The following is a 27,995-nucleotide window of genomic DNA, read 5'->3' on the forward strand; positions in this document are numbered from 1 at the left end:
TATCACTACATTACCAACTAAGACGCTGCCCAGTGAACTCGCATTGGTCACCAACACAACATAAAAATCCGTTGTATTAAAAATTAACAAATGAGTGTGTTGATAAACTATGACAGTGAATTTTAGTTTTAAAAATAAGTTATTATATACAAGTTTATGTTAAAATGAAGTACATAGTGATATTATTTGTGATGTGCATAGTTTTAAGGAATGTCGCGGCAGGTGAGTAATATTTTGTACATTTGTTTAAACATGACTCAAGAATATGGCGAAATATTGTATGACCCGGTCACAGGGCACATCTATCCTAGATTAAATATAAATTGCTTTAAACAAATATATGTCAGTGGAGTATATAATTGTCATATATTATGATATATTATTTACATATACTTAATAAAATATTAGAGATATCTGTCCGTCTGTGTAAACGTATCTGGTTTGTTTTGATAGATTTCGTAAAATATTTATCTACAATACTATTTCTGTATAATATAAATACTGTGTGTAATTTGTATAAATTGTACGTTAATAACTTGTAGATACTTATTTTGGAAAACATGTTACTATTTATCTTCATGCCAATTTCTTGCGGGATACGCAGAGAGAATTTTTCATATAAATATGTTTAAAATCTATTGCTAAAATAACGTCAGAACGATTGAATGGATTTAAATGAAATTTGTTATACAAATTAATAATGTCACTAAATTTAAATATAGGCCACTTTTTGTATTGCTTAATTATTATTATTATTGAAAGGCGGGCTTGTTTAGATAGAAAATCCTGTGACACTGCGACATTTCTATGATTGTTTGTGCTTGCCATTTAATTTTGTATTTGATCGACATTTAACAATTATTTATATAAGGTGAATGTATGACAAAACAAGTAATGTCCTAACGGTGGAATAATGTACTTTTTTTTAAATGATAATGGAATGGTAGCCCAGTCTCCAGGGAGGACCACGGGGAGGTCGACCTGATAAGGTGTATTGTTAGCAATGGGAGTGTTTGTCCGCATTACTAACAACTCCTTCTCCCCAATGTACGTGTTTGGTCTTTTAACTTATAAATATTATGATTATTATTTAGTATCCATATCTTGTATCTTATAGGATGCTCAAAGATTATTTTACATTTACAGATTCCTATTAAAAAATCTTTTTGAAACTAATAATATTTTGATCGTTATATATATTTAAACTGTTGTATGAATTTAGAGAAAACTTCACTGTGTCGCAGACAGAGGGAGACTTTGTAAAAAAGTCGTTTTCTGTATAATGGGATTCTGTGTCCCATTCATGTTTCTAGCTTGAAGCAGTTGTGTTTGCATGGCTGTGTTTCGGTTTGACGGGTGAGCACAGTTCGGTTTGAAGGATAACGTGGCACGTGAATTTAAATGGATACAAAGGAATAACACCTGAGTCTTCAAAATGGCAACGCGTTGCTTAATTATTATTATGGGCTTGTTTAGATAGAAACAGCATATTTCTATGATTTATGTCCATTGTTCGACATTTAACAATTATCTATAGGTATATCACTTTTTTTTAAATGATAATGGGGTCCCAGCTTGTTTGTCGTTGATAATGTTGTAGCAATAAAAAAATCTATATAATTTTATATATTGGTCTTTTACTTAGATATAATATATATATATATATATATATCGAATTGGATTGGATTAATTGGATTATCTAGGTAGCGAAAGAGGGTGTATTTATTGTATTCAATGTAGGAATGATATCTTTATTTCGTTTGATTGGCTGTATATATATATATATATATATATATATATATATATATATATATATATATATATATATATATATATATATATATATATATATGTCACCTGGAAATGAGGAAGTAAGATATTAGTAACGTGCACGCGATGCCTTTAGTATTACCGGCAGCAGGTTATAAGAACAGTTTACAATTAGACGGACCTATGTCTGTATATCATTGTTACATCAAAATATCTAAACAAAATCAGGGATGATGTCGAACTCTCAAATCTATTACGTCTTTTTAGTGAAAATATACAAAGTATCTGTACTGCATAATTATTTAAGATTACCTTATTACCTACAGAACAGAATACCTGATTGTTATATACGTATTCGTAATTTGCATTAAACATGACTGTTGCTTCATTGTCACCTTTATTTAAGTTAAGGATTACATCATCATTTAATCACTATAAATAAATCATTATTTATTAATCACATCGTCAATGAGGCCTATTTGTAGTTACAGAGGAAGAGTTTTACAAAACTAGTCTGCATGGGTTGAAGGGTTGGGTTTGACACTAACTTTACAGAGTTTGAAGGTATGACGCTTTAGTCGTCAGGAAAAGCAACACCAATGTAATTAAGCGTAATTTCCATTAGATGGATGTTTTTGCCATTTTAAGTCTTTGCAATTGTAACAAAAACTAGTTATTTTGAGATAAAAACTTAACTACTGAACTAATTTTTTTAAAATTTCTATGGAATCAATCTGTAAGTATATCCTTTTAGACAAAAACAAAATTTTTGTGTTCGGTTTAAAACTAAGAGTTATAAAGTAATAAACATAGAAAAAAATATCGAATTGTGAACCTCCTTCTTTTAGAAACCGGTTGAAAAAAAAAGTTTAGCCCTACAGATGAGTATTTATTAGATATTTATTATAATGTTTAATAGGAATAATAGTAATACGGAAGCTTAATTGGTGTATTTTTGATGAAAATATTCTATTTTATTGGTAAAACACTCCATAAAAGGAGTACTAATTTAGATTACATAAATAGATAGGTATAGGTAGTAGATATTTGTTGTTGCAAAGGTCTCAATGTGTATATTACAGTATCTAATGAAATAAAACCTTGCAGATGTGTAGTGACCCGGTTGAACCCATACTAGCTAACACCGTATCGAATTACATCTAATCTATTAATTACCTAGTATATTACCTGCCAGTGGCTAAGAATTTTACCGATTTTGACAAGAAGGTATCTTAACCTATTATATTTTTTTTATAATGATAACTGTGCGTATGTTAGAAGTTTCCTCAAAAGTACTAAATGTAATCCAGAGTATCTTATCAATTTTGATAACTTATTATTTTAGATAAAATGATTCAAAATTCGAAAAATTCAATGTAAAAAAAAATGCGAAATCACTATTTCCCCTTAAAAAATAGGAGATTTTGTGTATGTTTGTGTACTCCATTCATATAAAAATTACTAGGTACTCATTGTTTATCAATTTATTCATAAACAATATTTTCTGAACTTATGTAACGCAGATACGAGTATGTATTATTTGTAAAAATAATATTGTGATTTGGTAATCACGCAAACGAGTAACTGCACATTGTGCAGCCAATTCGAAGAAGCGTAAGGTTTCAAAAGCTAATTTTTTTTGTACCAGTCAATTTGTTGTTGTTGTTGTAAGTCTGTAAGTTTGTTTTTTCTTAATATGGGGAAAACCAAAGTGATAAAAGTTACGAGGAAACTATAACCATAATGAGGTCAATGATCATAATTTGGATAGAATTTTATGTTTATTTTAAACTTGTGGATATTTTAACGTGGATTAAATGAATAATAGAATGTTGAGTAGTGTTATATTTTAGGAATTAGATTTTAAAATCTATTGTTATTTTCAAATTGTTTAAGTAAGTATTGAAAGTTAGTGATTAAATGTAAATAATAAAGTGAGAATCAAAAGAAAAACACATTACAGACTTGAGAAGGAAACTCTAATCTTTTTAATTCTATTTTTAAATAGTTCTATATAATAGAACTGTATGTCTGCCATTGCTATTGTATACGGCACATGTACTATTATGAAAAAAAAAATGACTCAAAAAAGAGTATTGCTTACATTTTGCTAATACATATTAAAATAGCAAACAAAATTTTTCTTGTGTTCTAAATTTAAGTTTTAGTAAAACCAAAATCATTTTTGGAATTTAACAAAAAACGAAAAATGTTAATAATTTTTTCGCTTTACTCAAAATTTATATATTACAATGTTATAATGGAAGTAGCCACTCAAAAAAAATTGTGGGCCTCAACGACAAAAATGCCATGATTGAAATTAAAAAAATGGGATTAAACTTAAAAAAAAAGAATTATAAGAAATAGTAACATGTGTAGAGAAGCACACGCGACCATGTGTAGACAAACAATGTAGGTACATAATAAGGATGTAGCACTACTTTATTTGCATAAAGCACTATATAAATATACGTACCCATAGACACGTCTCTTGCGAAGGTTTATTGATTTATTGGGGTAGTTATCATTAAAGTATGATTCAGTTCTAATTTCGATCCAAAGTAGCTCCACAGATGTTTAGCTCGGTATCCATCTTATGTTATCTTTCTACGCATTTTAAAGAACTCAAAAAAATATCATTATATTTTTAATTATTTGTAAAAAGAATTACTAAAATCGTTTCGAATTGATGATAAATCGTGTATTATGCAAAAAATATAGGCATATAGATAACCCACTTTTAGATTCCTAGAATAATAAAAAATATAGTAAGTAAAAGTATTTAAAAAAAAAAGATATTTAAGAAAAAGATTTCAATCACAGTATTACCGGTTATTTAGATTTAAAATCTATTGAACCGATTTTGATTAAATTTCTGAGATTAGTCTGGAAGATAAAAAAAAATAATAAAAAAAAAAGAAAAGAAGATAAAAAGATTTTTTCAAATCAGTCTATAAATGACGGAGTTTTGAGATAACAAAATGAATGAAAATACAACCAAATTTGAGAGCCTCCTTCCTTTTTTTGAAGTCAGTTGACAAAATTTGGAGGCTAGTTATGCAGATTTGGCATTGTTTTTGGTATTTATTTATTTTGTTGTTCATATAAAAAAAAGAATCGAATCTTGTCTCGAATTTGAGGAATCAAAGAAGTATTCAAGACGTGCACGAGTCTCTAGTAGGGATGGGTAATACGTTAAAGCTCCGATATCTATATATTGAGTTCGTATGCTCATTAATGGTGGATGAATTAATAAAACTATGAATAGTTATTTATTTATTAGAATAACTCTCGTCATTGAAGATATTGTTGTGTTGAAATATGTACAGTGCATCTATGACAGAGGTCGTGAGATTATCAGCGCGTCGCGAATCACAAACATCTAGGCGTTCGTCTCGTATCGTGGAATATCTGTGTGTATGTATGTATGTTGACTAATGACATTTTTCGATATAGGATCATGAATTAGCCATGGGTAATATCGGTATCGCTCCAATATCTACATATTGGGTTCGTCTGGACATTGACGGTGGAAAAAAGGTCATACCTATTTCTATGTCACCCATACCGGTCGGAAATATACATAGTATATTAATTTCAACCGGATTCTTCATTTCAGTATTAAATATAGAATATTAAATATAGACATCTACCATATTCCTTATTAAACCAATATATGGATATTGTAACTGAAATATATATATATATTACTATATATCGTGATTTTTAAAATTTCATAAATTTTACATATATTTTATTTATGCTATTATTCAGCTTATTTGCCATTGTAAATTGCATAAAAAAATTAGTATTGTACATGCAATATCATTTCTATACCTTACAGTTTATAAGATATTTCTTATATATGTAATGTACGTTACATAGGTGGACAGCGTAAATAAATAAACTTTAGAAAGTCAATTTCACGTAGATGAAATCACGCGAAATAGCTAGTTACATATCTAAAAGTAACTAGAAACATTATTTTTTTTAAGTACTTATTATATTATTAAAAAACATTTTTACTCATATATGTTAAATGTGTGCCAATAATTATACAATAAGAATGTTGTGAGCATTGAAGTGATAATTATAAGCAGTTCCTTATTTATCATAAAGTGCAGGACGGAATTTCTTAATTAGCGGCCTCTCAGGGTCACAATAATATAATCAACCGACGAGCTAATCGATGGTTTATTTATTATATTCTAAATTGTTACATTTATTAAACTGTACCTATATCAGGATGTAAGGTGGGAAAGGTGATTTACAATATATGTTTACAAAGCTAAAAATATATTATAGCTTGTTTTCTAATAACAAATTATCGAAAAACAAGAGCATTACAAAGTCAAATAGATTGCCGGTAAACTGGTGATACGGTAAACGTGTAATACGTACTTAATAAATAGATAATACTGTAAATATTACTAATGAATAAATACGAAAATATATAAATTAGACAGAACTAGATAAATATTTATGTACACAATCCAGAGATTCGAGATAATTTACAAAAGTTTATTGTGAAAATAGGAATTCTTACTAATATTATAAATGTAAAAGTGGGTTTGTCTGTTTGTTATTTTATAGCACCTTAACTGCTTAATTAATTTGTTTTATTTTATTTAAACTTTAATGCACAGTAAAATTCTATGTACATTTGGCAGACTAAACACCGGACAATGTTCTCTACCAGTCAACCAACTAATCACTATAAAATTTCGTATAAACGTATTGTATATGGAATGGAAAAAGGTATGGGCTACTTTTTATCCTTATTACGCGGATGATATTACGGGACAAGTTACTAATTTATAATTTTTGTGATAGATTAATTTCACTAAGGGAAGCATATCACATTTTTTATTTAAAATTTTGTGTAAAATGTCACGCAAAAATATCTCTTTTAATTAATGGACGCCCCCTAATGCGGATATAGGTAACTTGTTTTGTTTATGCTATGGTAAAATAAGATATAGCGTTGTTTATGGGTACAAAGATTATCCCGATTCCTGTCCACACATTGTCTTTAGATTGAACAATTACTATTCAGTGTTCGTACTCAGTTATGGCGCAGATTGAACGAGATCATAATTTCAATGTATTCTCGACGCGTGACAATTGCCCAATGATCCTGTTTTTCAAAATGTATATGTATGACGACTTTAAATCCTTCTAAATACAAACTTTAAAATATTTTACAATAATATTTACATTTTATCAAGCACATAGGCTTAAAAATAGAACTTCCGTTTGTAACAATATCCAGGTCATTCTAGTTGAAATTTGAATAAAAAGTAGCTTATGGCCTTCTTCATTTCAAATACTATACCTAATGTGTAATTATCATGACGGCCAGTTTAATCATCATGCATCAAGAGGTCACAAATAAACAAAAAACAAATAAACCTACTTTGATATTTATAATCCTGAGGGAAACAGATCATAATTCAAATACTAAAATTTTATGCATAATCTTTAAAACCTTCTATTTAAATTTTGGCACTTGTTTTTCTCTACGTGTTTTGTTAGACTTGCGCAGAGTTATTTGACCATTATACCTCTTATATCTGTTTTTTGATTAATCTCAGTAGCTAGTACCAATTCGAAAACAATATCGTGTATCTTTTGTTTCGGAATTTGTGTGCTGATAATGGTTACGTTTTTGTGATGGATCGGATGAATCTATGAGGTCATAAATATTGATTAAATATCAACATTTAGGTCAAATATTTATTTATTTATTTATTGTTACCTGCAGTTTACAAAACTCCAACACGCGAAAGGAAAATATTTTTGTACATGCCAAATCATTTACAATATTTAATATTAATTATAAGAGGTTAAGATTATATTTTAGTTAATTTACATATTAAAGCGTTAATTCTGTAATTTAAATCACAGTAGAAAATAGAAATACAATAATCATATATAATATAATGTAATGTAAATTGGACTCTTTTCCGCGCTCAACCTCTCATTTCAGCCGTCGCGGCGTCGTACGTATGAGTCGTAGCTAGTACAGCCAGCCCAGCTCCGCCTAAATAATCATATATAATACAATGTCCAATTCAATTCCAAACTATATATATATATATATATATATATATATATATATATATATATATATATATATATATATATATATATATATATATATATAGGGATATATAGAGGTCCCGGGAAAGGTGAGTAAAGTAAGTGGACAAAACGGATGTAGTTTATGATGATGACACTTTTGAATTTCATTGTGAATGTATGATTAATTAAAAATAAAGAATGTGAATTCAGGAAAAAAATATGTGTTAGTTGTTATCATAAAGGAGAACATTAAAATCAAATTACATTTATTTATCATAATAAAAAAAAATATAAGAGTTTTAGAACAATTTTATTGGTTTCACAGTTCTCTCCTCAGAAGAGATCACAGGAATAAGTGAGTCATGTTGTTCTCACGTGGAAACGATGTTCGTTGGCTTCAAATCGTCTGCTGAGTGTGCTGCCACTGATCCTCCGGATTACATAGGTCCCGATGAAATAGACATCTGTCGAGATGCGATCAGCCGATGTTGTGATGATTTCTTCAAGTTTGTATACTGTGTTTTTCATATATATACATTTTACACAAAAATATCTCCGATTAATGCCAACACTGAGAATTAAATCTGAGACGTCATATTTACTATTCTTAGAATATGTAATATTGACATGCTTAGATACAAGTGTTAAAAACTTGCGATACTTAAGTTTGAAATAGGATTGTTAAATGGTATTTACTCAATTAGGAACTTTATGCAAAGTTTAGGAAATTTATCATTTAAAGTGATAACTAATATAGAGATTTGAAAACTTATTTGAGTGCATGGCTGCTATTCGCCTGATTTACTTTGAACTACTAGGATCTATCACATGGATCCGTAATCTTCTCCAAGGCTATAGAAATTACATACTTGTAGGACAAAAGGGCTATTATTATTTTAATAATACATAATAAATCTGAATATTAATATTAAATGTATTTTTAAGAAATTAAAACTAAACAAAGTTTAACTCAAAGTGTTTCGAATTATAACTAGAGACGAATGAATATAGGATATAATATAATATATAATAATAACATTTTAATATAAAATAAAAAAATAAAACTTTTCAGACAGAAGAGTGATTGTTCAGACGGAATGAAGTATGCGAAAACAAAAAGATGTAATATACCAAAGTCTCCAATGGGAAAGGTAAAAGTCATATTTTTATACGAACTTCTGAAATTTTTCAAAGATGACACCAATAATAATTATATTGATTTATCTCGTGCTTGTTGAAGACTTGCTGCGATGAATGCTCTTTCGGAATATTAACCGGAGAGTCCCAGGACGAGGGTGCATGTGGTGGTCCAGCTGATGAATATGTCGCACCAACCACGGCGTTGAGGAACAATGCGTACTACCAGTGCTGTATAGTAAGTATCCTGCAAATATTTAGATTATATGTAAGAGATGTATTATTGTTGAGATTATTAGAAGATTATAAGTTTTAAGGGGGCATTAATCTAAAACATACATATAATGTATTTGACATATATATGATATATATATATATATATATATATATATATATATATATATATATATATATATATATATATATATATATATATATATATATATATATATATGTAATTTTCATACCACAAAGGTGGCAAACAAGCATACAGTTCGTCTGATGGTAAACGGGCACTGTAGCCAATGGACGCCTGTAACGCTAGGAACATCATGTGTGCATTGCCGGCCCTGAAGAGATATGTTAAAGGTTCAGTAAACAATTACGAAATCAAAATAAGAACAGTATTCTTGTTACATATTTTGTCTTTTTATGGGTTCACAATAAAAACAGTTCTTAACCTTTTCAATCTGAACAAGATATGACTTGAATGAATTTTGTGTCACAGTCTACCAACGATCGTAACAGCTTTCGGGTCATTTGATTGATAAAGAGTTTACGTAAATTATTAATAAATTGTGCACTATGAACCCTGGCTTTCTGTTCATCATTGTTTAGGTTAAGGAAGATGTCTTATTTTGTTTTTATTTTTTAATTTACACATTCATGTTGCTATAATAAATTATATTAGGAAGCTGCCAAACAGCCGACAACCACTGAAAAGAAAATTGAAACAACTACTGAAAGAAAAGTATTGACAACGGAAAAGAAGAAAGAGAAATGCAAAAAGGACTCTTGTGAACATATTTGTAACGATGAAGATGGCAGTATTAGATGTCACTGTCGTGAAGGGTACAGATTGCAAGCAGATAAAAAGTCTTGTAAAGGTAAAAGTCATAAGCAAATTTATTTAGGTACTTGTTAAATAATTTACTCATATGTTATAGGATATCCTTGGTCTTACTCTTTAAATATCTAAATAAAATCATAGATAGTAGTAGATAAATTATCTTGCAAAAAAAATTTACGTACCCCTAATATACTTCTATAATTATTTAAATTATAGAGTTTTTTAAAAGTGTGTATATGTGTATATACATTATACATACACACATGCGCACGTATACACACACAGACACACACACGCATACACTTACGTATACGTATATATATTGCATGGCAATGCCTACTTTTATATGTATAGTACGAGAGGTCATGTCGTAGCTATGATATAAAGAAATTGTTAAATATACTAATTGAAAAAAGCTTTATAACTATATATATATATATATACTTAGGTAAATATATTTCTTGCAGATATAAATGAATGTGCAGAAGCTTTAGATGATTTGTGTACGGCAGAAAATACTGTCTGTCACAATACAGCCGGAGCTTTTAAATGCGTCCCCATTAAGAAACGAGCAGCGGGGCTCAGCTGCCCTGCTGGCTTCAAGAAAAACATCAAGAGTCAAGTCTGTGATGGTACGTAGAGCACATGTTTATTTTAATTTAAAAATGTCTGTAGTTTCGAACATGATTTGTTGATGATGAGTAATGGATGGTCCAAGTTAACGTCTGACCAGATGGAAATAGCTTAATAACATCGCCTATTAAACATTCATTAATCATAGTGATAATATACAGGAAAGTAATCAACTTTCCCCAAGGATCGCAAAGGACCCAAAGGTCGCAATCTCAAAATAATCTCTTACTTTTTTATACAAATCAAGAAAGGATCAAACTAGAAGCCAAATCTTTTTGTAATATGGATATCTGAGGAGCATGTTTTAAGAAAGGTATTTAAGTATGAATGTAGGAGATGGCTATAAGAGCCAGATCTAAAAAGATATAGATGGCCAGTGTGAAAGATGATATGTCCAAAAAAGAAGTGAATGCGGAAAAGACTGCGAATAGAGAAGAATGGAAGAGAAAAACATATTATGCCGGCCTCAAATAATAATTGGGTAAAGGATGAATGAAGAAAGGATCAAAAAGTTGTTGATGCAAGTTGTTCATTTTTATCTTTTTGCTCAAGTGTACTCATTAGGACTAACTCTGTATAGACATGCACATATATATTGTATCAAGCGTTGACTGTCTACTGCTAAACATAACCTCCCCCATAAGAGGGGTTTTGCCAGTAGTTGCCACACTTGGGTTGGCAACCGCAGTTTGGCTTTTAGTGATGCTTTAAGAAGGACGCTGCTGCCCATCCTTCCACCATAAGCTCCCTTAGTCGCCTCTTATGACACCCATGGGAAAGGAAGGGATGGCTTATTCTATACCAGGACCTACACAGTACCTACATGCACTTATACATTTCATATTATTTTTTACCATTGACTTCACAAATATGTTGTGCCTTTTGTGGTATTTCTGGGGTATTTAAATCTTTAACTATTATATCATCCATGCTTTATATGAGACACAAATAAGTAATATTTTTTCCTTTTATAGATATAAATGAATGTCAACATCCTCGACCCCCTTGTCCAAAGTATCTTTGCGAGAATACAATAGGAGGTTATAAGTGTGCTGGTAAGCCGGGCAAACCGTACACAGAGGACTCCGCTGACGCAACCACCGTGGGTGCTGGTAACATTGATACTACTCCAAGGAATGATATATGTCCAGTGGGCTTCAGAGCGGGTCCAGATGACGAATGTCTTGGTAAGTTTGCTAATAAAATTACTCATGTACGTTATGAATGTAATATGTCGACCCTCCCCAGATTAGTAGCAAACGAAACCATCGATACATATTTTTTAAATGGATGATGATGGAATGACAATCGTAGGCGGAGTCGACTGTGCTTCTGCTACTCACCGGCGAGGAACCACTAAGAGGTGATAGGTGAGGATGAAAGCAGGCTAGTTAGTCTATCGTGACGAATTTAAGAATCAACTACGATGGTTTCCAAGGGAATCACGTGGTGGTTAACCTGATAAGATATATTGCTAGTAATGGGGTGGTTAAACTCTATTACTAACAATCCCTTTCCTCTCAGCCATCGGCAGTAGCCCAATGGATAAAGAAGAAAAAGAAACTAAACGTTGTCTCTTTGCAATTCATGTAAACGGTAACAAAAACGTTTCTCAGGTTAATTGACCAGAAAAGCGTATCTATAGATTCATTTGCCTCTTGTTTAGGTTGTTTGTGTGTTACAAGAAAATCACAGAACAATATACTCATTCAACATCGATTTTTTTATTCGACTTGGAATGATTGTCTATAAATATGAAGAGTAACATAGACATCACAAAGTTCTACCTGGTTACGCTCACAGTTTAACCCATGGGTTTTCACATGGTTTATAGGTACTTTCGTATTCTCTCTTCAACCTCATGTTCCATTGTATAATGTAATAGCTCTGTAATATTTAATTACTAAAAATAATTAAATCCTATAATTTGCTACAATTGATACATATGAAATGTAGTCTAAAAGAACTTATACAAAAATAAAATAATCCTCAGACATCGATGAGTGCGAAGAACGTTTGGACGACTGTCAACGTCTGTCACAACATTGCATCAACACTCATGGCAGTTTCTTCTGTCAGGACCACGTCTCCAAACGATGTACTCCAGGATTCAAAGTTAACGATGTTACTGGAATATGCGAAGGTATGCAACTATTCACTATAGATCTAGGTATTTCTTTGAATTTCTTCTCCTTTGCCTCTTTCTATTCATTGTGCATAATTTATTATGTTATTGTATATATTTTTATTATTATATATACATGATTTATTATAATTATTATATTAGTTTTATGATATAGCAAATCGGAAGTTTCCTTGTTAGAATTTGCCAATCTCTGGAACTACTTGAAGATTATAAACTATTTACGATCACGACAGATCACACTCGAAGCCACAGGTTTTGGTTAGTGTTTTTTATAAATAGATAAATCCTTATTTTGAATAATTTTTAATTAGGCTCTTTCAAGTTTTATCTTAATCTTTTAAATATCAACTATACCTAGATTTTCTACAGTTTCTTGCATTTTTAAATTAGCCTTATAATTTTGTTGTATGTTAATTTTATATTATATTTTATATGGTATATGTTATGTTGCAAGTTAGTCATTAGTTTGTATTTACTTACAGATATAAACGAATGCGAAGATGCTATGCAAGTGTGTAAACGTACTGAAGTGTGCATCAATTTACCAGGCGCATACAACTGCAAGTCTAAGATCAGCACACTGCCCAAGTAACGTAATAATTATTTGAGCTTCTGTAAGCATATTTAATACATTACTTTTATACTATAGGTACTTAGTTTTTTGTAATTATGGTATGTTTTTAGGCTTGCAACAAAAACATGCCAAGAGGGTACCAGAATGCGACCTGGTGGAACAATATGCGAAGGTTAGTCCACAGGTTTCCTTTCTAAGAATACTTAACCATCGTAACCGTAAGAAGTACTCTACATTCCAGCTAATAGTCTCTATCCTAAATTTATAAATAATACAATGAAATAGAATTTATCTTTGAGATAAAAATTTTGATTTGTTACTTAGTTATAATTTATTTTACTAAGGAACCACCGAAAACTTAATATGAAAATGACCTGATTCTTTTTATTATTTTTAGAGATAAAGTCTCGCTTTAAAATGGAAAATATTTATTTCGTCACAAGTAAAAATATCGGTATGCGTATGCGCGTGCTGTGCGTGTACGCGTGTGCGTGTGCACGTGTGTGGGTGTGTGTGTTTGTGAATATAGGCAGATTTAATCTTATATATTTTTAAATTATTCGGTTTCAATCATTCATTAACTTCTTTGTTATTTAGTTTTTTATATGGCGTAAATGTTATTTAAAGTCTATCACAAGGATTCACATGCTTGAACACCATCGCATATACCTGTGATCGAATGACTATTTATTAATTTATATTTCCAGACATAGACGAGTGCCGAGAAGGTACACATCTATGTGATGAGTTCCAGAATTGTATCAATACTTATGGTGCACACGAGTGTCGTTGTAAGAACGGCTTCGAACTGGACCCATCATCTGGGTCTTGTGTTGGTTGGTATCTAATAGTAATTAACAATTACATATTAAAAGAGAGGTAAAGTTAAACAGGACTTTCTTATAAATGAGGCAATGAATACCTACAATTATTTAACTATATAAAATTCTTTTTCTAAGAGGATCTTTAATTGATTTTTAAAAGACTTATAAATGGAGGATTCTATATACTAATTTAAACTGATTGTTTTTATGACTATATTACGAGATTCCATTGCAATCGATTTTTTTACTCCCATGATTCCCATAACTCAAAAAACCAAGATTATGCAACTTTTTACGAAAATTTAAGACAGGAAAAAGACCTTTGACTGAGAAGAATTTTTAAAATTAAACTACTTCCCAACTATTTCTAAAGGGTCGCTCTATCTAAATGCATTTGATCTAAACTCAGATAAAGTATCTAACTTGTCTTCCAGATGTTGATGAATGTTCATTGAAGTTGGACAACTGTTCCCCGGGTACGTACTGCTTGAACACTTTGGGCTCGTATATATGTACCCATCGGGCACCGACCACCAGTACCACGACTACCACTGTCTCACCATCAGACTACGAGTACTATTCCGAGTAAGTTTCTATGTCTTTATATATATATATATATATATATATATATATATATATATATATATATATATATATATATATATATATATATATATATATATATATTAACTTCAGTATTATAGGATTATTTTTTTTTAGAGGAAAAATAAACGGTAGCATCATGGAAGTAAATTCTTTGAAATAAATATATTCAAATCGGTTTAGAATTACCTAAGACAACGTGCATGCACATCAACAAATCAAAATACAACTGAATTAAATTTATTTGCAATCGATTTCTTTTTACCGCCTTCAAAAATGGAAAATTATACTGGTTTTCTTTAGTTTCAATAATTAAGACCTATTTTAATATTTTTTTTTTTATAACTGAAGATTTGAGTTTCAGGATTATTTTATTTATACTAATTTTGTCAAAATTGAAGATATATGTATATCTAGAAAAAAATATGTTTAATATCATGGAAGTATCAATTATTTCTTATTTATACCACGCAGGTGGCAAACAAGCATTAAGCCTAATAAAACCTAGTAAACGACTGGTCATTATTTAAAATATTTCGTTTATTTTATTTCAGAGAAGACAATTCAACCTATGAAACTGGAGAAACTGAGCCAATACCTCCAACTACGAGTTCAACTACGCCTAGACCTACAAGACCTCCACCTAGACCCATACCAAGACCAACACCTAGACCGACCACTACCCCTAGAACCACCACTACCCCTAGAACCACCACTTCTACTACACCAGTAACAACAACAACAACAACAAGGACGACAACTACGTCTACTACACCATTTCCTATTAGACCGCCTCCTACTAGACCATTACCTCCGTATCCCGGTCGCTATCCACCTAGAACTCAAACTCCTACTACATCCAGTACTCCTTATACTAATAAACCTGAAAGACCTATTTACACACGACCCACAACTTCTACCCCAAGAAGACCTTACCGGCCCCAAGATAGACCGACAAGACCAGATGAACCTGCAAGGGGATCTGAAGATGTGCCAGAAGAACCGCCTAGGAGGCCTGAAGATAGACCAAGACCTGAGGCTCCTTCAACGGATGTTACTCCAAGACGGCCTAGTTATTCTAGAAGGCCTTATGATCCAAGAAGACCAGATCGCATGAGACCTGAAGATAGGCCGAGAGAAACTACTATTACTTCTACTACTACCACTACTCCGAAACCGAATGAAACTAATCCTGATATAGACCTAAACAATTTGCATTGTTTATATGGTTACGAGAGGGATGAATATGGAAACTGCGTAGGTTAGTTTTAAGAATAACAAGAATTTTTTTCTCTATTTACAATCATTTTAAACCGATGTCAAAAACGACGCGGTAGTCAGAAAGTTGATTTTATGAATAAATCCAAAATTCGGTTTTCTGGTCTTCGGTTTGTTCCAAACTCTGATCTGGGGGTTCTGAAATATGACTCCAAACTGTTCTCACGTTAATTGTATATCTTTATTGTATATATCATGTCATCAGTCATCAATTCTAAATCTATTTTTATTATTTTGCTTTTCTCATTTGGTCCCATTTTAATTTTATCACTATTTAACTGTTTTTTTTATGGAATTAAATTTTGATATATCGATTGTTAGTTATTTAGTATTTTGATATTATTCCATGTATTCAATTTAGACGTGAACGAGTGTGAAGCGAACCGGCACGTATGCAGTTCTCTGGAGATGTGCGTGAATAGGGACGGTGGATACATCTGCGAGTGCATACCAGGATTCCAGCGGGATGCCTCCGGCTGGTGCACGACCATTACCACCACTTCCACCACTTCCACTACTACCACTTCCACCACTACAGCCAGAACAACAACTGAGTCTACTACGACAGGTAATGTGTTTACGACTTTAACTTAAAAAATAATCAAATAATGATTTCAATCTTGAGCGCTTGGTCAAATTCTCGAATATTTATAATACCAATACTCATATTGAAGCACTTTCTATATCCTACTCGAGAATTATTTCGATTGATTTTAGAACCTTGTTTTGATGAATGAAAACAATAAATGCTCATCATCATCATTATTTCAGCCATTATCCGTCCACTGCTGAACATAGGCCTCCTCCATAGAATACCATATGGAACGGTCCTGAGCCATCTGTATCCACTGACTCCCTGCAAAGTATTTACTTTACAGGGGTACATTTTTCTTTTAAACATCGAACTCAAATGTTCAGTTATTTAATGATTTTGTCCTTGGAGATAAAAAAAAAAACATATTGTAACTATGATACAAAAATAAAAACTTAAAAAATACGATAAAGATGCGAGTAGTATTCGAGTATCGTATTCAAATCCTGTATTCGAGTACTATCGCATTTCGAGTCTATACACAAGTACTCAATAGTACTCAACTAAATGAGTTCCCAGTAAGTAAAGTCCTCAAATCAGTCTAACTTAGCGCATCTGTAATCGAAGTACGGGGCCTAAGCCGAGGTCTGAGACGCTGAAATGCTCTTGGGCATATAGGCGTTGGTATTCAATTTTCACCCATAAAAACCCATCCGAAAGAGTCGACCTTCTGTCGCTTCTCCATCTGTTCATCAAAAATTTGTCCAGAGGCGCTACCGGCTTTGATTTTCTTCTGGTGTAAATATCTCATATGATATATGTTTGTTGTTTTTAGCAGTCACGACACCTCGTTGGCGGTATACGCCGAGACCTCGCCCTTACTCGCCACCGCCTGTAACCTGCGACTTCGGGTACACATACAGTTCTGAGCAAGGAAGATGTGTTGGTAATTAATTATATATAATTCTTAAAATAAATTTTACAAAATACTATTAATTATGCCATATGAAAGGAGTTGGTTGTTGTAGCTTCCAGCTTATGTATTTATGTTTTTATTTTCGATACGTGGTAATAAATAATAATAAACTCACAAGGTAAAAGTAAGATTATATGTAATATAATTATTCGTTTATTTAGTGGAAATTTACAACATAGGCTATAAGGAACTTCCAAAATCATAATAATGAGCTTACACCACCTATGTATTATATGAAACAGATATTTTCTAATTACCTGTAACCTATATGTTGAAGTTGAATGTTTAATGGACTATAATTTTAGATCTTTCTAAAATTATATATCCTTTTGGATTTAAAAAAAGAATAGAGGCTAGAAAGAAAGACCAAAAAGAAAAGACCAGAGAGTTCCTTATACTCGTATTATATATTATATATATTAATGGCTTCTAAACTAGAAAGTTTTAAGGTCTTTTAATTTAAAACGTAATAGGTAGCTGCATTAAATATGTCTTTTCGTTATATTTAACAGATGTTGATGAATGTGCCAGAAATCAACATTCATGCTCTCACAATGAGGAGTGCGTCAATGTGAACGGTGGATACAACTGTGTATGTGGGAAGAAATGTCGAGCTGAGAACGAGGGGCCTAATGGTAAGCGTAATATACTAAGTTATTTTAGGACATAGATATTTACTTCATATACTAACACGAATTGCCACAATTACCTCTTTTCCGCTATTAATAAAAATCTGAACCAAAAAAGATTCTTATCTATTCGGCAATTTTGTGCTTTTTACAAAGTGATTGTGCAGAAAACTGTAATGTACAACTCAACTGGATGAAGTAGCAAAAACAAAAAATTATCAAAGGGTCGATTAAGTGTTGACTATGATAGGATTGTCTTTAAAAACTGATATTTAGCAAAGGATGGTTTTTGGAAATAATAATAAGCAATTTAAATCCAATTTTAAAAACTTAATTTACCGATCAACATGCAGAGTACAAAGTATCAGGTCGAATTATCGATTTGGGAATTAACTCCAAAAATTGATTTTGGACAGTCGGATTAAAATATGATCACCACTGTTATTTCACATAGAGTAGTTAGTAATAATTTTTTGTTGCCCATATTTCGCCGTTCAACGCGGTGGAAGCAGACATGACGCCTTCTTTCGAATTAATTGAAACAATATTGACCGATGATTGGTGGGAAATTCAAGTTACTATTACACCGCGTCCACACATTGGACCTATCTGCTCCAAATTTTGGAGCCACAAAATTCATATTCGTATGTGAATCAATCTTGGACAATTGGTTACTGATTACAATACCGATAACTTGGAGCCAAGCTTGGTTCCAAGACATAGTTCAATGTGCGGACGCGGTGTTAGGTACTACTGTACGTGTGGGGTGCGCCCTCTGGTGTCGAGAGATTCCGGTCCGTGCTCGCTTGCCGTGCAGGCCACTTACCGGACAACGGTTTTACGTGCCCTCCGAAGCACGATGTAAGTGATAATCTTTTTTTATATGGCAATCATATCATATGTTCGATCATATCATCCGTCTAACGCCTGAGCTGTCACCACACCGCACCACACCGAAATATAAATTTGTTACCACAAATAACTGATGTCGATTTCGCTAAGTTTTCTCCCAAAGTACAGATGCTGGAATATTTTTGTTTAGTTTACTATCCTGTATCACCAAACCGGGAGCCGCGGCCAGAACCGACTTACCCTACTCCTGCGTCTGATGACGACATCAACACCATTACTGTCGGGGCACAGTATGGGCAACAAGGTCCGCGCCAAATGAGAGCCGGCTACTCCAGAGTTAACTATGGGAGCGTATACACGTGTCGTTGGGGTTATAAGCTCACTCCTGACAAACGGTGTATTGGTAAGTTCTTGTTGAATCAGTTAGGAATTATGTATTTTACTTAGATCTATTTTCGATAGCCTTCAAGTATCAATTACAACTACGTTTGGTTTTTGTAATTTATTATGAAACAAACATTTTAAAGAAAGTTTACAAAACTGTTTTTATTATACGATAAGATTATTAAACTTTCTTGTTTTATGGTAAGCAGTGACCACAATCGCCTTTTAATATTAGAAGATTGGCGTTAATGAGCATATCTCGATGACCTTTTTGTTCGTAAATATAGAACACATAGGCAAAATTGTATCACATATATAGTCAGATAAGTCTGTCTAAAAGTTAACCAACCTCCAATTAAAATACCTTGTGACTTATTGTTTAATATAAAAAGAAGTATATTTTATGCAGACATCGACGAATGCGCTAGAAACGAGTCCCAATGTGGGCCACAGCAGACATGTGAGAACTTCTACGGCGGGTATTCATGCAAGTGTCCCAAAGGACACAAGCTGTACAACAGGCAGGATCAGTGCGAAGATATAGACGAGTGCTACTATGGATCCGTGAGTACACATTATAGAATTGAATACTCACCTTTTGTGAAAAAACGCTTGACTCACAATCACACACAACGGGGCGATGCCGTACATCAAGCGCTTTATATATGGAGTGATAGAAGTACAGTACTAAGAGAAAGAAAGCATCAAATAAAACCATATTTTAAATCCCCTGGATAATAAAAGTAGGTTACATTCTCTTATGGATAGAGATCCGTACTACTTAGGTTGTGAATAGATGGTTAAATGATCGCAGAATTACCTATATCACATATTATATATCATAAGAACAACAATAGAAGCTGTCGCTTCGACGTGCTTTGTTTTATCCCCTGGGATGTAAGAAACAACTAAATGAACAAAATACAATACACCTGTGCAAGGGAAGAAAATATCTGAGTAAAATATTACATCAAATCACCTAGCTAGTAACCTAAGCTTAGTAAGCTAAATCTTCCTCTTGTAGAGGGTTACTCATACCCACTAGTAGCATGTTATTTGTAATTATTTTTTGTCAAAGAAGTAAAATTCAAATGTGTGATTTTCAGCAAATACAATCTTTATCCAATTTTGAACTCTTTCAACTTCTATAGCCCAGAAAAACTATTATCTCCGAACTATAAAAGGAGACATTTTATAAAATGTTTTCTGGGGACATTAACTTTTAAAGACTCGAGACCAAAAAACTTCACCGAAATTATAAAGAAATCACATTTGTTGAAAATCATTTCAATATTTTTATCATGTTCGTGATACTTATCATATGAATGACATCTTTCCATTACGTTACAGCCTTGTTCGTACAACGGTAAATGCGTCAATACAGTAGGTTCGTATCGGTGCGAGTGCAGCGAAGGTTTTCGTAATGCACCCTCAAATGACAAGGTGTGTGTCGACATTGACGAGTGCACGGAGAATCCTGGTATTTGTGAGCACGACTGCACCAACACGTGGGGAGGGTACCGCTGTTACTGCAAACGGGGATATAGGCTGGACGCTAATAACAGGTATTAGAGCAATTTACGTAATCATTTTTTTTAAATTTACTTATAAATTCATTTGTCCTAATTCACATTAATTACTAAGTCTAGGAAGCTGTTTGGACCATACGATTATTTTATAATGTAAGATAAAGTTAAGAAAGGATTTCTAAATATATCAACTTAAACATGACACCACGGGTCCAAAGCAGCAGATAATGGCAAGTCTATAATAAGTTAGGTCACTTCGACAGTGAACATACATAGCTTATTGTTTAATTAAAAACTAGTTAATATTAAATCAGAAGTTATATTCGTCTTCTCGATTGTAACTTAATTCTTCTATCTGTGTCTAAGGACGTGTGTGGACGTGGATGAATGCAAGGAGTGGTCGATGTCGCGGTTACGAGGGCGGCTCTGCAGCGGCGAGTGTGTCAACGAGCCGGGCAGCTACCGGTGCTCCTGCCCTCCTGGCTACAAACTCGGGGACGACCTCAACAGTTGTATAGGTGGGAACTAAGGACTGTCACGGAATAATTCAACACGGAATTGTGTTGCTGTGCCATATAGAGACACAGGACTAGTATTACGAAATTGTAGTAATTTGATTATGGAACCTTAAAATATTAAAATTATCTGTTATAGTTAACCAAAACAGTTACCCCCATGCGTTGCCTCATCTAAGTAATTCACGCCATATCCCACCCTTCAAACCGAAACACAGCCATGCAAACACAGCTGCTTCACGGCTGAAACACGAATCAGAGGTACCCAAGCAATCGGCTTTTGTACAAAGTCTCCCTCTAGGTATTATCTGTTATAGTTAACCAAAACAGTCTCATCTAAGTAACACTTGTTCGCGAGTATGACCATTCAGGCAGTGCTCATTTGTCATACTTGTGAATAGGTCAGATCAAAAAATTATTCTTATCTACCTTTTTTGAATATTGTTCTTCCCTTTTTCCTTTCTTTGCCCAAAAAAAACACTGTGACCGATATATACGTATATTAACATCGTGTATATTATATATAGTATAGTATATTAACATCATATCCACGTGGATTACGATACTGGCCAGACATATTCATACAGAGTTTTATTTTGAGTTTTCTTGTTTTGCTCTTCTTAGTCATCTTTTATAACATCCAAAAAATGATAATGGCAATTTTGGTAATATACCTTATCACCTTACAAATAAAAGACATTATTATAATTTTTTTTTTTTATAATGAATTAATAGAGTATTTTTTTAAATACATTTTCTTTCAGACATCGACGAGTGCGAAACAGGTGTAGCTACGTGTGCTTACTCTAAGCGACCAGGTGATGTCTGCCAGAATACCCGTGGCAGCTACCACTGCCATCGCATCGAATGCCCGAGTGGCTACAGACTAGAATCCAAGCAGTAAGTAAATAAATCATATAGGAGACGGTAACCTTCTGTTGTTTTTCTTTAACTGGAATGGTATTCCATTGACGCTCTGACTGGCATGCCTCACTAGCCAAGGAGCCACCAGTGAGGGATGGTAGCTGAAGATCAGGTTAGACTAGGTGGCTGTTATTTCTCGTCATTACCAATCCTCTTTCCTCTTCCGTAATTTTTTCAGAGATCAAATGGTGACCACCTTGTGGTCCCGGCATAAAATAGGCCACCCCTTCCTTTCCCGTGGGTGTCGTAAGAGGCGACTAAGGGATGGCGAGGAATGGGCAGCAGCGTCCTTCTTAAAACATCTCTAAAATCTAACTGCGGTTGCTAATACGTCTGCCAAGTATGGCAACTACTGGAAAAACCCCCAAGGAGGCTTAAGTTCACCAACGGATAGTTAAAGGCTGATATGATGATGATGATGAAATGGTAACACCATGCGCTATTGGTTTACACTTATAGGATATCAGTGAGAGATAATAGGTAAGGATAAAGTCAAGTTAATTAGGCTATCGCAATGACTTTACCGGGAATTAATCATGATGGTTGTGGATGGGGTTCGCTTGGAAACAGACTTGATAGGGTATATGGGAAGTAGTGGGGTCGCTAATTTGTATTAATAACAATTCCTTTCCCCCAATATTTATATTTGTCAGTATGGTTGTCGTATCAGCCGTTAATTGTCCACTGCTGAACATCAGAGAGATTATCGCCGACTATTCGAATACGAATTCTCAAGTACTTCGGCTATACCATCCGGAATGAAGATTGTATGGAACGTGTAATTGTCCAAGGAACTATACAAGGCAAACGTTCTTGGGGTAGATCACCAACGCGATGGAAGCGCGTCGTAATCAAGTTTCTCTCGAAACTCGGCAAGAATGGCCGTTGACCTCAGAGAAGGGGGCCGAGAAATAAAATTTTTAAAAAAAGTAACGTCCACAAGTGGCTAAAAAGATTCAGAGATCATGTTCGGGGGATTGTCCATCAAAACTGCCACACAGCAGTCTATTGTGGAATACTCTCGCTCGGCTGTGAACAGAAGTAGATGGAGACACATTCCGAGGACCTAAATCGTGAAGGAGAGCCTCATTGACGATCCATTATCATTATAAAAACCACGACCGCTCTGTCAAGAGTGTACGACTGAAGAGAGAGAACATAGCCTCCTCCATAAGAGAGGCTTTTGCCAGTCGTTGCCACGCTTGGCAGCGGATCAGTATGGTGATAGAATAAAAATATTTATATTTCATCTTCTGATGAATGTCATGAAAGCCAATCAGAAAAACTCAGTATTATAAAAAGAAAACGCAAAAACCAACAAGATGCAAGTATTATATGTTATTTATTTATATTTTCAGCCGATGCGTTCGAATCCAGCGCACGTGTCCGATATCGGACTGGTCGTGCTTGCAACAGCCCAGCGCTTACAGCTACAATTTTATTACGTTTGTAGCGAACATCTATATGCCTTCAGGAAGGGTGAGTTTTTACTATAAGTAATTGTTTCGTTGTATTTATAATAAGTAAGACTCAATAATATAAAATTTACTAATATTATATGTATTTCAAAACACTTTCAAATTGCTTTGGATTTGAGAATATTAACTATTATAGATTTTGCTGTTAGATGAACGACTGCTGAATCTGACGGAATTCGAATCTGCATCTCTTAGCTAACCTAACGACAATAAACAATAAATATTATAACCATAAATATAAATATGCAGTCTTATGAGAGGATGCAGAGGAATAACACCTGAGTTCTCAGGAATGGCAACGCATGGGGGGTATCATGAGCGAAACAGTATACTCTGTTATGTCCACGGTACTGCTCATGTCTATAGGCGACGGTTACCACTTTCCACCAGGTGGACCGTCAGCTTGTTTGCCATTTTAAGTTGTATAAAAAAATAAAAAACCTAATAATACAAGACGGGATTGTTAGTAATGGGAATATTACTTCCCATTGCTAGCAATATACCCTGCCAGTTCAACTTCCACGTGGACTCCTCTGGCAACCATTGTGGTAAATTTGTCCCGATGGGCTAACTGGCCTGCCTTCATTCTCAACGTTTTATCCTCCACTGGTGCCCCGCCATTTTATACCATTAGCATAGACGAATGCATCATTCCATCTTCATATATAAAAATATTGTATATAATAATGTGCGATTAAGTTTGTATATGTTTATTTGTTCAATTATATTTATCTATATATCCTAAAAGCTGTTTAAAGAGGTTGCTTAGAGATAAGACTGTCTTTTATATCACTTCGCGTAAATCTGAACCTATTTATAACTAAGTTTATTAACATACAATACATTAAGTGTAAATAAATCCCCCCAAGAAAGAGGCCTATGTTCAACAATCAGCAGCAAACGGCTGGTATCATCATCGTGAAATTAATATCTAGGTACATGTTTATTCCTATGCCATTATGATATGAAGGACAATGTAAAATGTTACCTTAATTTTTCCATAAAACCAATCCAGGTGGATTTGTTCACGATGCACGGCCCCGCATGGAGGGATTCCGTGGTGACATTCGAGTTAAGAATGATTAATTCGCAGTCATCATCGCGCTCTATTGAACCAGCACAACTGGCATGTTTCGAGTGAGTATACGTTCTTTAAACTTTTTAGAAAATTCGTTTTTATCTGCGACTTCGTTTGCTAGACTGAGATGATTGAATGATTGATTGGAATAAGCAATAGTCCATGCTCTTCTCCATAAAAATAATATGAGAAAATATGTCAAATTTCATCACAATTGATCGCCATGAGGTAAAAACAAACTCACTATATTATAATAAATAAATATAATATTAGTAAGGATACAATAAGTATTTTTATATACTCGTACATACTAGCTTTTACCCACGACTTCGTGTGACTGAGATATGTTCACTAACTGAAAAAAAAGAAGCTTATAGTCATATTCATAATTCCATCTATCTATATACCAAAATTCATCTAAATTGATTCAGCGGTTTAGATGTGAAAGTGTAACAAACACATTTTCGGACTTATTAAATGAATTGTATATTCTATGTAGACAAAAGATCGACAAAGAAAGAAAGACAAATCTTAGTGTACCCATTTTTCTATAGGTTATAATGTAACGTTAATATGTTAGGAAACGTAACTACGATATGCTAAGTCAACATACGGTTAACAATTAGACGTAATTCATATTTATAGTTCGTAATTTATAATTCATCCTGGAAATTTCGTTTTTTGCATTCTAGATAAGAGTGTAGTTAAATTATTAGGTACGGAGGTCATAACGCCTTAGTCTGACAACACATGAAGGGTTTCATGCGTGATCAAAAACAATATTCTATAATGTCTGTGGTACTGTTCGTATCTATAGGCGATTATTATCGCTATTCATCACTCGTGCCGTGATTTTGCCTTTCCAATTCGTAAAAAAGAATATACAAGTGAAATTGTAGTCTTTAGTTGTATGTAAAATATAATCTATCCATGCAAACATACATATAGAAATTTTGATAATAAAAAATGCCATAAAATATTGAATCTCTCGTACTAAGCCTAATAGTATAGAAGGCTGATAAGACAAGAAAAAATTTATTTTTCTTGTTTTATGATTCTTGTTTGTTTAGTGAAAATGTAAGATTTTATTTATATCGATTTTACCTGTACCATCTTGTACCTCAGGAATGAATTTAAAAGTTTCTAATTTAATTTTTTTAACAGCATGCGGCCAACGAACAACATGTGCCTAATTTCGTTGCTGTGCTCGCTGCCGGGTCCACAGGTTGTGGAATTAGAACTCACCATGTCTTTATACCAGCACGATCAGTTCGCAGGCAGCGCGGTCGCCAGACTCATCATTATCGTCTCTGAATACGAGTTCTAAGCTTTGAATCTGTAGAAACGGGAGATAACAAAGCCTTACACGAATCACAGTAGTATTTGCTTTACATAATCCGCCAAATTTAATAGGCCTCTCATGCTAACTGCGTAATATTAACGGACAAGTGTATTTACATAAGCGGGTTATGGAAAGCAAATTATGTTTCAAGCAATTTTATATTGCGAGGCATTTCACCTTTCTCCTCTCCATAAGTTTCCAAAACTATCCGCTAGAGGCGCAGTTGTTTTAAATATAAACTAATCGAATATACGTAAATCTCCACTTGCACTTTGTACTCTGTACTAGTGACTATATTCATCATCATCATTTCAGCTGTTATTATTAACTTCACTGCTAAACATAGGCCTCCCTTAGATTGAAGGGTAGAGGTAAGGACAACCTCATCATCCGGGTCTTCTTGCCCGCCTTAATAGTGTAGGCGGGTGAGGTAGGGGTCTCGGGGTAAACCCCTTTTCTCCGGAGGCAACTACCTGACTGGGTTTTGAGCCGGCATACACTGGTGGTCTGTGTATGCCGGCGTGGTGTAAGGACAACCTTCTCTGTGTATGAAAGCGTTCGTCAAAAAGCGTTAAATTAGGGTGGCGCTACTGTAGCAAGTGGGTAAATTAAAACGAGAGCAAAACTTTTGCTTCGTACTTTTTAAAGAAAAACTTAAAAAAAAAAAACAGTTATACAATAGTACATTACTGCAGCGGCCAGCAACTGAGGCATTGATGGACGAACGTACAAATGTGGGCCGAGGTGTAACCGAGGCACACATACGTGAGTCCATTAATGCCTAGTTGTGGCCAAGGCTTGTATAGTACTTTTCTCAAACAATGCGCGGAAATCAAAAACACAATTTTATTTTTTAAATTCAATGACGAATAACGAACAATAATAATTTTTCACGCGCCATAATGTTCCCTTGTTTTTTTTTTCAATAAACAGCTTTCTATTTGCAAGCCAGTTCGAAAATTAAATAAATCCTTGTATTAGTTACCTCCTTGGTAGCCATGTTTCGAAGTAAAAGGTCATTCCATTTTTTAATTACAGGACAGATATGAGTTTACATAGTAATTTATCTGGCCGCAAAACACGACAGTTATGAATTTTCATACAACTTTTGCCGGCCGCTGCCCGCATGTATCTTGGCCAGTACGGCAATTTTGATTTATCTCTAAGATTGTCAAAATAATGATCACATTTCCAAGCATGTTTGAGAAAAATATAATTAATGTTATCTATTATTGATAAACTTTTAATTATGCATTAAATAGAAAATAAAGATATTATTATAAATTTTTTAACTTAACGCACTTTTACTCCTTTAACATCTGTTAAATTCATCTTATACTTTCCAGCTAAATTAGCTAATTAATAGGTTTTTTACAGCTTACAGCTGGACATTTTTGCTACTGTTCCCCCACATGAAATAGGTAGCTCTCCTTATCTCTACACTCCATACAATAGACTGCTATACAAAACGGTCCTGAACTATCTGCGCCTACTGATTCCCTGCAATACAATTGCGGCTGTCGCTCTATAACTAACTAGGGACTAAAGTCTACGTTTAGAGTCTAAGGTCTAAACGTTTACGTTTGCTGATACGGGATCGTCACTTAAAAACCTTTCTCCTCCAATAAGTGCCTTATA

At 33.4% G+C, this 27,995-nt stretch overlaps 1 protein-coding gene across 2 annotated transcripts; it reads left to right on the forward strand.

Annotated features, from left to right (window-relative positions):
• LOC113519387 (uncharacterized) lies at positions 1–26,737 on the forward strand. 2 transcript variants are annotated; one of them, XM_031909661.2, is made up of 24 exons: positions 1–222; positions 8,180–8,360; positions 8,927–9,005; positions 9,095–9,229; positions 9,902–10,097; positions 10,528–10,692; positions 11,668–11,880; positions 12,687–12,836; positions 13,322–13,427; positions 13,524–13,585; positions 14,121–14,249; positions 14,672–14,822; positions 15,395–16,101; positions 16,480–16,686; positions 17,489–17,596; positions 18,139–18,261; positions 19,298–19,510; positions 19,901–20,055; positions 20,842–21,056; positions 21,387–21,538; positions 22,300–22,435; positions 23,818–23,938; positions 24,953–25,074; positions 26,180–26,737. In XM_031909661.2, exons 1-24 carry the CDS (start codon positions 165–167, stop codon positions 26,340–26,342), a joined length of 4,047 nt encoding a protein of 1,348 aa, XP_031765521.2. In that variant the 5' UTR covers positions 1–164; the 3' UTR covers positions 26,343–26,737. The 2 variants fall into 2 exon arrangements, with proteins under 2 accessions (XP_031765521.2, XP_026760253.2); XM_026904452.3 differs by having other exon boundaries at positions 17,486–17,596; positions 26,180–26,736.
• Positions 26,738–27,995: the final 1,258 nt, after the last annotated feature.

Source organism: Galleria mellonella, unplaced genomic scaffold, assembly GCF_026898425.1.
Source record: "Galleria mellonella isolate WM207_F2 unplaced genomic scaffold, CSIRO_AGI_GalMel_v1 utg352, whole genome shotgun sequence".
Taxonomy (NCBI): Eukaryota; Metazoa; Arthropoda; class Insecta; order Lepidoptera; family Pyralidae; genus Galleria; species Galleria mellonella.